A 12,256-nucleotide genomic window follows, 5' to 3' on the forward strand; every position below is an offset into this window, starting at 1 on the left:
GACTGGCATGCTACCAGCCAGGGTGGGAATGGAGACAAAGCCCCCTATTAGGATCCGGCTGTTTCTCCACTGTGAGGTCACTCAGCCATTAAATTAGTTCCAGCCCAATTTTTGTCCTCTCGGGCTTGGACTTCACGGGAGGAGGGTACAGAGCGGAGCTAGTTCCTGGAGGGAAGAAAAGGGAAGAGAGGGTCGGGACTGGCTGGAGGGGCAAGCCCATGGCTGAGTCGCTGGGCTAGCCCAAAACTTTGAAGACCAAAATACTCTTTCCAAAATGACCGTGGCCATTCTCATTAAGTCTCTGTCTCTGTCTCTGTCTCTGTCTCTGTCTCTCTCTCTCTCTCTCTCTCTCTCACACACACACACTCATAAAAATTTTGGAAACAGAGTCTCACTCTGTAGCCCAGGCTGACCTGGAACCCATGTAACCCAGGCTAGCATTGGAATTCATGGCAATCCGCCTCAACCTCCTCGGTGCTGAGATTACAGACTTGAGTTTCTATGAATGGCAGCCAAAAGCAGTTTCCAAGGCTCTCTTACGGAATTGTTTTTTTCCTTCCCTCTTTCGAGGAGAGCCAACTGTCTCCTAATTATTCCTTCCACCTCGACAGGACCCACAACACGTCTACCCTCTGAAAGCGCTGGTGGTCACGTGGAAACAGCAAGGGTGGTTGGTGGCAGCTCTGACCTGGGGACAAGGTGTCAGGGAAGCGTCTACGGTTCAACTTCCCTGCCCTCACAGCTAAGAGCGTGGAGCTGAGGAGGGGATGCTGCCAATGTCCCAGAGCTAACCGGGGACATACTGTCATGGTCCTGTCATTTTCCCACCGACGAAGGGCCTTACGATGGCAGCAGCCACACTCGGTGAGCAGCAACCGCACAAGGCGGGCCCACCGACCGACCGACCCGCTGGGGCGTCTGCCTCCCACCCTGCATTGTCTCTACCGTGCCCTCCTCCAGACCAGACGGGAGCACATCTCCTGACCTGCATGTCACCAGAACGCACCTGGGGGACACGCCCGGAGGCGACAGTGGTGTCGGCGCACGGGCACAGTACCGCGCATGGGCACAGCGCCCGGCTTACCCCATACGGTGCTACAGGCAAACGTGCCTGAAAAATCCAGGGATTTAAACAGTGGTAACTAAACATTAAATAGGAGAATCAGAATTATTCTTTACAAATGAGAAACAGGCAACCCTTGATGAGTCCGCTCAGCATGCACGCGTACACACAGTTTGTGGCAGCTGGCTCCCCACACGATGGCTTCACATATATTCATTTCAGTATCTGACAGAGACTTGGCAGAGGTCAATCAAGACAGATACTGTGACTCAAGGAAAAGACAATTCCAAAAATAACAATGGTTCACAATTCAGTTACCCATGATCAAGTGCTCGCTGGCCTCAGCTGGCCTCCCGAGCGGGCTGGCGCCCCGTCTTACCAGGAAACAGAATGTGCAGGCTCCCTCCACACCCCAGTAGAGTAAGCACACGGAGGGGCTACTCCGTGATGGTGACAGTCTTGTGCCATCCGCACCACACCACACCACAAATGCAGGCGGCTCCCTGGCCCAGCTGTAGCACATGACCATGGAACATTCGGAGGCAGACAAAGCCTGGAGCCCATTTCTTGGGACTCTATCCAACGACTGAGCTAACTGGACATGGAGAGAGCACAGGAAGAAAGAAAAAGTCCTGTGGCCTCCCACGGAGCCAGCAAGGCAGCCTGAGGCATCCAGAACACCCTCCTCTTACAACAGCGTGGGGGAAAGCCGAGGGCCAGGACGGGACGCCAGAGAAGCGACTGGGCTGGGGGATAGAGGCGGAAAAGCCTGTCCGACCCAGGACTGGATGGCATGTCCCAATCCAACGACTGGGGGAGCACCACTCACTGATCAGGCTTTTACTTTCTGGTTTTGGAGGGGAGAACCACATGCCCTTTGAGTGCCTTTAGTGATGAGCGAGTGATTCTCTACTTCCTATCGCTCCTGCTCCTAGAATCACGGAGCTGGGAGAGAAGGCGAAGGGTCTTCACTACTTCCAGATGAAGCCAGTGGCACGCCAGAGAACAAATGAAACCTTCCCGCATCCCCTGCCGCAGCACGCGGGTGGGGTGGGCTTGGCAGTGAAAGCCAAAAGTACGATGAGCGCCAAGGCCTTCGTCCGATGAGAAATCGCCAGACCTCCCGGATTTACAGTAACAGAAGGATGCCTTAAAGGCGTTAAGAAGGCAACAAGACAAAGCTAGCGTTTCCTAAAGGGTGACGGTCTCCACTCTCCGCGGTGACTCCGAATCCTACGGACTTTGGGGCTATGGAATAGTCACGGCAAGGTCCCCAGCTGCTTTTCTTAATAGACTGAGACACCTCCATGAAGACTTCCGGTCACCCCACGCATCTTCCGCCTTCAGTCGGAGCCACAGACACCTCATGGGGAGACGGCCCGGTCGGTGAAGTGTGTGCCACACAGACAGAAGGACCCGAGTCTGGCTCCACAGCACCGACATAGAGAAGCTGGCGTGGCATCGCACACCTGTGATACAGTGCTGGGGAGGACCGCAGATGCTGGGGAGGACCGCAGATGCTGGGGAGGACCGCAGATGCTGGGGAGGACCACAGATGATGCTGGGGAGGACCGCAGATGATGCTGGGGAGGACCGCAGATGCTGGGGAGGACCGCAGATGCTGGGGAGGACCACAGACGGGCGGGAACCTGAGATCTGCTGGCCGGTCAGCCAGTCACATCGGTAAGCTCCACATCCGGGGAGACCTCTATCTCAAAACAACGAGGTGAAGAAGAGCAGCTGAGGAGGCGTCGACCTCTGACCTCCACACGCACGACACATGCATGAAGACCACATTTGTTCCCTGGCTTTCTTTTTTTATACTGTGACCAGGCCTACCCATTAGATACGAACACAGTGGCCAAGTGTAACTTCTGCTGAGAGTCCGTATGGACTGCAACCCAGTCAGCCTGCTTTGTTCTGTCCTCCTGTCAACTAGCTGTGCACCACGACGGGAATACATGACTGTCCACCCATGGCCACCAAGCACCAAGAGATGACAAACGGCGCTGCTGGAGTCACGGACGCACGGCAAAGACGTGTGGAAGGGGAAGTGTCCAACTCGCTAGCTGCACCACCCATGTCCATCCATGCGGTGCATGGTCTGCATCTACGGTGGTTCCCATGACCGACTCCCACAGGCTCCGGCCTCTGAACTTGGTCCCCAGTGGTAGCTTTGTTTGGGAAGGCCTATGAGGTATGGCCTTGATGGAAGACGTATGTCACTGGGGGGGCAGGATCTGAGGTTTCACAGCCTCTTGTCACCCCCAATTTACACTCTGTTTCCTGCTTCCCACTCGAGATGTGAGCGCTCAGCTGTTCTGGCCACCATGCTGCCCTGCCGCCATGTTCCCTGCGGTGATGGTGACAGACTCCATCCCCAGAATCATAAGCCCCAGTACACCCCTTCCTACAAGCTGCCTTGGGCGGGATGTTCTACCACACGGACAGAGAAGCACCCAAGAGACAGTGTGCCCACCACGCCGGCACCAGAAATGCCTCTGGCTGCGTGCCTGGAACACAGCAGCCTGTGGCTTTCCCGCTCTGTCACTTGAACCCGGTGAGTGGCTCAGGGTCCTGCTGGCTCTAAGGAGACCTGCTCAGACATCTCTTCCTAAAACAGCCACAGCCTGTGGGAACGCCTGACTCCGTAGGCTGTTGTGAGCCGCCTTCCCTGGGAGTGCTGGGAAGGAGCCCACGGGGGACCGTGGTGAAGGACAGCTGCCCGTCGGGAACCTGCCCAGCAGAGGGACCAACAATAACCAAAGCCGCCATCCTGCTGCCTGTGCTTGGCACAGAGGAGACCAGGAGAGAGAAGGATTCCTCACTGCCGGAGAAAAGCAGAAACCCTTTTCCCTTTGAGGAGAATAAAACAGAAAAGAATGAGTACCTACAGCAACACAGATTAACTCGTTAGACAGAACCCACTAATTAACGCCGCTCGCGGTACAGCTCAATCACAGCGGCGTCCCCTGCTCTCCCACCTTCGCGGAGCCTCCTAGACACGCCACACGCTGTAACCGCCCCTCTGCCAACCGTGTGAGAGTCGGAACACAGCAGCTACTTCACTGTTTTGTACCAACATACAACCAACCAACTCCACTCCAGACACTGTTAGAACACACTCAACACATTTCTGTATGTTGAGTTCCGTGTCTATCTAATGATCCCCCTGGGTAAACCCTAGGAACTGTGAATCCGGTGATTTCTGGAGCCTATAGTTTTCAGTTTGGGTCTCATGCACAGGGAAGACACTTTTCTGAGTTTCTCTCTTCTACCCAACATCCTAAACTAAAATCATACTAATTAGCACAGAACAATATGTGGCATTTGGAAAAATCCTCTTCTTCTGTTTTCCAGGTTTTAACTTCAAACAGAGGCCACAGAACAGAAGTAAAAACGGAGGCTTACACTAAGAATACACTTCAAACATGCGAACGGGATTAGACAGAGCTCGGGAAGTGACTGGGAATGAACACAAAGGTCCACCTGTCTTCCCTCTACCAGCTATGTGTACTCCGACTCCACTCTTATAACACCCTGCAGAACATCCTAGATTAAACGTTTATCACTGATTACCACAGCACAAAGAGAAAGGGTCACCTGACCACTGCCACCTGTTACGCTAGTTTCCAAAATTTCCCTCGAGGACATTCTGAAATGGCTGATTAAAGGAAGTGCAATTCCAGCCACCGAAGCCACGTCTAAAGCACGGACTCCACTGAAGCCTTCTTTGAATTCCTCCTTCTAAGGCTCAGGCTCTCAGGGGCAGGACAGAGTCCGTCTACCATGCTCAGAAGACGGTGGATATGTCCCTCTCCCCTGGCACTGAGGACAGAGAACAGACATCAGTGGACACCGTAGCCAGGCAGAGCACCTGACTGGAACTCACCCATCCAAGAGACTCATGGTCGTGGAGGTCACTTCGGCAAACAGAATTACTTTCCCCAGCCGCGAGGTCTGCAGATTTCGTCGATACGTGTCTAAGTTAAAGTGCTTTGAGGAGAAGGCTTCGGGATTGGTAACCACGGGTACAGAAGACGGGCTGATTTCCACTTCAGATGTGTAAGAGGACATGAACTTAAGGGAGAGCTTGCTGGATGTTATGATCCCTTCAGGATCCACATGCCTCTCAATCCACTGCATCACAGGATCCCGGATTTCCTACGTCATACAAAAGGGGGAAAGAGGCTGTCATCTGAGGCTTAATCCAACAACAGCAGTGTTTACTGAAGACATTATCTGGGTAACTTAGGTACTTCCTAGTTCATGAAATAAGAGCTAGATTAAGATGTTTTGTACACCCAAATCAACACAGTACACCAGACTGAGCACCATGGTTTGAACTGCCTCCCAGTATTCAGACATTAGAAACTTAATCCCCAAATCCACGTATTGATGGTATTTTGAGATGGGACTTCTGGTATACGACTGAGTCAGAGGGCTCTGCCCCCTCAAATGGATTAACCCATTAGCAGATTACTAGGTTATTAAGTGAGTTAGTTATCATGAAAATAGATCAGGACTGTAATAAAGCTAAGGTAGCCACCTTCTGTGGGCCTCTTTCCATCTGACACCCACAGGTACTCCCTATGGACCCCATGGAGTCTCCTCTCCCCAGCAAAGCGGCCTTCACTCAGTGAGACACACACACACACACACACACACACACACACACGCGCGCGCGCGCACACACATACACATACACACACACACCTTTAAAGCCTCCAAACTGTGAGGAATTCATTTCTTTATAAATTACCCAGCCCTAAGTATTCAGTGATGGTAAAAGAAATTAGGGTAAGATATTAAATGTGTTTACAGTTTAAGAATTATAAAGCAGGATCCACAGAAACAACCTGAGTCCCTTATTTACTTTATAACCCAGTTATGCCCTAGCACATCTCAGAAGCCCACTCCAGCTCTAGAGTCCCTATTTAGTTAGAACTCTGTGCATTCTACAAAGAAATTGGGGGGGGGGGGGAATCACCCTTACATCTCTATACTTTTGCCTCACATGAGAATTTATCATCCTACCTGGAAACAAACTTGAAGTAGGGTCTCAGAACCAAAAGCATCCTCATACAAGTGCATACTCTTGGTCTCTGGGGGCACAGTGTCCTCATGTAAAGACAGTCGGACATGGTCACCAGCCCAGGGTGGCACCCCAAGCTCTCTAATTTGTCCTAACTGTGAAAACAGAAGAGACAGTGCTTAACCCAGAGTCTCCAGCCCTCAACTGGTGAGGGTCCGAAGCTTGGAGGAGGCTCGCCATGCCTATGTGCAGGACAGAAGCCTTACTCTGGGATGGCCAGTCAATAACTGTGTAGATCCGTAAGACGAGGCCTGCACAAAGCAGATCCAGGGGTTTTAAGGGATTTTATTTATCATTTTTATTAAGTGTATGAGTGTTTGCCTGCATGTATGTTTGTGCATCGTGTGTTTACAGTGCCCGTGGAGGCCAGAAGAGGGCAGCAGATCCCCCTGAAACTGGAGTTGCAGACATTTGTGAGCCACCGAATGAGTGCTGGGAACCAAAGCCAGGTCTTCTGCAAGAACATCAAGTCCTCTCAACCACTGAGTCATCTCTCCAGGCCTGAGAGCCAGGGTTTTAGGACATCCTCATGCAAATGTCAGAACTTAAAAAAAAAAAAATAGAAAAGTGTCCCTTCTCCACTAACATCAGGAGTTTGTTCCAAAGTTCTTGTTCCAAAAAAAACAGCTGACAGGATGGAAATTCATTTAACCCATCGCAGTCTGCCAGCCTTCAGAACTCACTTCCAGGTTGTAGGAAACAGTGAGGAGGGCAGAAAGTTAACAGCATCAGAAGAAACCCAGGCAGTGAGACCGATTACAGGACCACAAGGGAGGAGTCCTGAACAAAACGTCACTGGGTAAGGGGATGATCCCGCGTGGAGGGATGTGGACACTGTCTAGAAGATTATTAAAGAACACAAGGAACAGAGTGGGTGGATGGGGAGTCTCTGTGCACATCTGTAGCCCTGGCCCTCAGGGGGCTGAGACAGGGGGATTCTGAGTTTAGGGGCAACCTGGGCTATGCGTAGTAAGACCATGTCTCAGAAAACAAGCAAAAGAACCTAGTGAAATGCAGTTAGTGATTCTTTATTGAATTCTGGCTGGAAACAACTAGCTAAAAAAGAAAAGAAATAATCAGGTAATGTGAACATGGGCAGTATGTACAGCAGGTAACAAATCCATTCAAATAGGTGTGGGAAGACACTGTGGCACTACAGGAAAATGTCCTTAACGTTTAGAGACATGTCACAGTATGTATGATTTATCTCCAACATGGCGGAAGCCACTGGGGCCACGTGATCTGTTACACAGAGTGACACCCACCAGGAGAGTTTGCTGCTCCTGTCCTCGCTGATCTCCTGCATGTTTAAGATGGGCACAAAATCTGTTTTGTTTTTTAGTGGTGAAATAAAATAATAAATTCAACTATACATTAACCACCTATTCATCCAGCCAACCACTCAAGAAATATCCCAGGCAAACCATCTTGTGGCCTCTGATGTAGCAGGAAGCAAAGGGGTCACCTTGAAGGGCTTTTCTTCTCATGTGTGAGTCACAAGGTGAGAAAATTCACAGGCCCAACAGGCAGGTTGTTGGGCACAGGAGAGGGCTAAGGAAGGACAGAGAAAAGGGGTGTGTTGGAACCTAGCCACTGCAAGTTGAAGGTGGGTGATCTTGCTGAGCAGGCAACATTAGGAAAGTCCTGGGAGGGTCAGGAGAAGAGAGAGAGGGAAGGGGGAGGAGGGACAGGGTGGGAAGGAGGAGGGGAGGCGGGATGGGAGGTGGGCTTTACAGTGTGATCTGTCCACAGTTGGGCTCAGCTGTCTAGTTTGTGTCAGAGTTCTCTGGTGTTCCCGCGGTGAAGAAATCAACACGTTTCCCAGAACACATTCCCGCCATTATGCGATGCTTGGCTGCAATGATGTCATTTGTATTTATCATGTAGGAAGGAGTCCAGAGGAGCAGGGCAGATGGTCCAGGCAGGGAAGCGGGTGGAGACGGCACAGAGGGGGAAGGGTCTGGAAGAACCGAGAGGCCAAGGAGACGGAGGAGCAGAGGGGTGGTGGAGCCCACGTGGGTGGCAACGGGGAGCTCCCAAGAGCTTTGGGGAGCAGGAGGAGCCGACGCCAGCAGCACTGGGTCCCCGCGCTTCCCTCTGGGGTGAGCTGACTGAAGGGGAAGCAGCGAATGGAGGTGAAGTGAGGTCACCACGCCTCCACCAGCGTGACAGCACGCATGGTGAGAACATGCTCTCAACAGAGGCTGCATGATTTGCTCACAGGTCATCCTTGGGATGTTATCAAACATGAGGAGACCAGGCTCAGCAAGACAGCTCAGTGGGAAAAGGCGCTTCCAGGCAAGGATGACAACCTGAGTTTAATTAATTCCTGGAACTCACGTAAAATAGAAAAAGGAGCCTCTAACTCCACAAAGTTGTCCTCTGACCTACACACACACACACACACACACACACACACACACACACACACACACATACACACACACACAAACATACACCATCATTCTTATGTACACACACAGAGAATAATAATTAATAAATAAATAAAATTTTAAGAGGGGAGATCAAATATGAGCTTTTCTAACCCAAAGTCTACATTCTTCCAAATAAAAGCATGGTCAGGCCTATTACAGCAGTACCCCACTTCTGGTACCAACTTCTGTCTTACTTAGGGTTTCTATTGCTGTGAAGAGACACCATGACCATGGCAACCTCCCCTCCCCCCCACCCCCATCCCCGCCAAGACAGGGTTTCTCTATGTAACAGCTGTGGCTGTCCTGGAACTCACTCTAGAAGACTTCTACTCTGGACACCTTGAAGCGCAGCTGTTACCAGCAGACATGCAGAGAGAGCCAGTGTGGGAAGAGGAGCTGGGGGTCAGCATGGGTATGCTGAATTTGACAGAGCTACGGGAAATACAGAGAGCATGGTGGTTTGAGTAGGTATGATCCCCACAGACGCATGTGTTTGAATGCTCAGCACATAGGGAGTGGTCCTATTAGGAGATGTGGCCTTGTTAGAGGAAGTGTGTCATGTGGGGGTGGGCTTTAAGGTCTCATACGCACAAGTTATACCCAGTGTGGTACACAGTTCACTTCCTGTTACCTGTAGATTAAGATCTCAGCCACCTCTCCATCATCATGTCTGCCTGCATGCTGCCATGCTTCCCATGATGACAATGGAATAAACCTCTGAACTGTAAGCCAGCTCTAATAAAATGTTTTCCTTAATAAGAGTTGCCATGGTCACCAGGCAGTCATGGCACATGCCTTTAATCCCAGCACTCAGGAGGTAGAGGCAGGTGGATCTCTGTGAGTTTGAGGCCAGCCTGGTCTCCAAAGCGAGTTCCAGGACAACCACAACTGTTACATAGAGAAAACCTGTCTTGGAGGGGGCGGGGGGGGGGGTGCAAGGGAGGTTGCCATGGTCATGGTGTCTCTTCACAGCAATAGAAATAGAAACCCTAAGTAAGACAGAAGTTGGTACCAGAGCTGGGGTACTGCTGTGATAGGCCTGACCGTGTTTTTATTTGGAAGAATGCAGACTATGGATTAGAAAAGCAGTTGATCTCTAAATGGGGTTTAATGGGCCACCCTAGAAGTAACAGGGAAGACAGCGGTGTTGAAACAGGGTTTCAGAGGGGAAGGATTTTAGAATGCTGCCTAGAGGTCGTTCTTGTGATATTTCGGTGAAGAATGCGCTTGCTTTTTGCCCTTGTCTGAAAAGTCTCCCTGAGGCTAAAGTGAAGAGTTTTGGATTAATTCCACTGGCAGAGGAAATCTCAAAGCAGCCTAGTAATGACTCTGTCATAGATACGGTTATTAGCGTTCACTCTTATGAAGATCTACAATGAAAAGGAGCAAGCTAAGCGAGTAAAAATACAAAATGTACAATTTGAGAAGAAAAGAGGGACCAGGACGTTGAATGGAGCAAAATACTGTGTTCAAGGAGATAAACTGATTAAGAAATAGAATAAAGAGAATGGTGACCTCAGGGTAAGATCCCATCCAGTTAAACTTTCAACTTGTGAAAAGGAATTAAGGAACAGCTTAGGTCCAAGGGTGGTGGTGCACGACTTTAATCCCAGTACTCTGGAGACAGAGGCAAGTGAATCTCTAAGTTTGAGGCCAGTGTGATCTACATAGTGAGTTCCAGGACAGCCAAGCTTAGGCAGTGAAGGAGACCACTGAAGACAGAAAGATGGCGAAGGTGTAACTGAATGAGGGACACATTTCAGCCTCAGCAAGGAACAGAACTTGGCAGCTTCAGCCATGTGGTTCTGGCTTTATAGCCAAGGATAGAAGAAGGGGGTTATGGAATCTCCCTCCAAGACTATGTTCTGCTTGTCTGATATTTCAGCGTTCACCCCAATACCTGGCTCCAGGTTTGTTTTTATGAATAAGACCTTCTAAGATTCCTGCTATAGAAGACAAGGATGGAAGATGAGACAAGTAAAGAAAAAAGACACAAACCGGGAGATTCTATTCTATACGTTGTAACTGGAGAGTTTTCTCTCCAGGTCCCGCCACACCCCGACAGTCCAACAGCCCACTTATAAAATAAACACACAGATGCTTATATTATTTAAACTGTTTGGCCTAATGGCTCAGGCTTCTAGCTATCTAGTTCTTACATCTTAAATTAATCCATTTCTATAAATCTATACCTTGCCACATGGCTCATGGCTTACCGACATCTTCACATGCTGCTTGTCATGGCAGCGGCTGGCAGTGACTCCCTCTGCTTTCCCATTCTTTCTTTTCTCCTCTCTGTTAGTCCTGTCTATACTTCCTGCCTAGCTGCTGGCCAATCAGTGTTTTATTTATTGACCAATCAGAGCAATTTGACATACAGACCATCCTACAGCAATACATCATCAGACAAAGAAGTTTTACCTAGAATATATATTGTAAACTCTTAAAATTACAAGAAAATAACTTAAAACATGGGCATAATTTCTGAATGAACACAAGAAAACAAGAGACAACCAATAAGCCTATGGGGAAAAAATGCTTAGCCATCATTTGCTGCCCAGAGAAATGCAAATTAAAAACTACAATGAGATTCACTATAATCCACTCAAATGGTTAATGTTTAAATCTTGACACTGCCGTGGTTGGCAAAACATAAAGCAAATAGAACTCTCTGAGAACAGAAAAGGCCACAGTGATTTTGGGAAAAAGGTTAGCTGGTCTCACCATGTTGCTCTGGCTGGCCACAAAACTCTCTATGAAGACCAGGCTGGTCTTGAACTTGTAGTGATCTGCTTGCCTCTGCCTCCCGAGTGCTGGACTGAAAGGCATGAGACATGGTGCCTAGCTCTAACAGTTTCTAATAGAGGTAACGACACTCAAGTATAACACCAATCAAAGAGTGGAGAGTCTAGGGAGCTGGTAAAGCGCTTGCCTTGCAAGCAGGAGACCCTCCTTAAAGCAGCTGGGTGTGGTGGTGCACACAGCACACACGCAAACCTCAAACCTCAGCACTCAAGAGGGAACAATTCCTGGGGCTCACTGGCCAGCTGGCCACATGGATTAGGCAAGTTCCAGGTGAGTAAGAACCCTGCCTCAAAAAAAGTAAAGAAAGAAAGAAAACGGAGGAAAAAGGTGGGCCACACCAGTGGTCTCCTCATGCACACACACTTACCTAACACTCGTGCGCACACACAGTGAGATCAGTACGTCCAACACAATTCCATCTAGACAACATTTCAGAAGAGACCAAGCTGGCAATCCATGGTGTCGGAGGGCAAAAGGATGGTTGTCTGAGGCCGAGCATGGCGGTGAGAGAGTGCACGGGAGGATCCCCAGAGATGGGAACAGGAAATGTGCTGTGTCTTGACTGGAAAGTGGATTGCACAACACACTTTCATCAAGCTGTACACCATAGCAGGTACATTTTCTTGAGTACAAATCACACCTAAATAAAATTGGTTTAAAAAAAAAAAAAGCAAGCCAGGTGGCAGTGGCACATGCCTTTAATCCCAAGCACTCGGGAGGCAGAGCCAGGCGGATCTCTGTGAGTTCAAAGCCAGCCTGGTCTACAGAGCGAGATCCAGGACAGGCACCAACACTACACAGAGAGACCCTGTCTCAAAAAACAAAGCAAAACAAAAAAAGCCAATGGGAGCAAGCTTG

At 49.7% G+C, this 12,256-nt stretch overlaps 1 protein-coding gene across 7 annotated transcripts in view; it reads right to left on the reverse strand.

The window, feature by feature from the left end:
• Hlcs (holocarboxylase synthetase) overlaps positions 1 to 12,256 on the reverse strand; it is a 194,153-nt gene that overhangs the window by 109,743 nt on the left and 72,154 nt on the right. For all 7 annotated transcript variants that reach the window (XM_076549258.1, XM_076549257.1, XM_042259612.2 and 4 more), the window contains one exon: positions 4,956 to 5,227. In XM_076549258.1, the coding sequence (XP_076405373.1) occupies positions 4,956 to 5,227 (272 nt within the window). The remainder of the gene's footprint in view (positions 1 to 4,955; positions 5,228 to 12,256) is intronic.

This window comes from Peromyscus maniculatus, chromosome 12 (genome assembly GCF_049852395.1).
Source record: "Peromyscus maniculatus bairdii isolate BWxNUB_F1_BW_parent chromosome 12, HU_Pman_BW_mat_3.1, whole genome shotgun sequence".
NCBI lineage: Eukaryota > Metazoa > Chordata > Mammalia > Rodentia > Cricetidae > Peromyscus > Peromyscus maniculatus.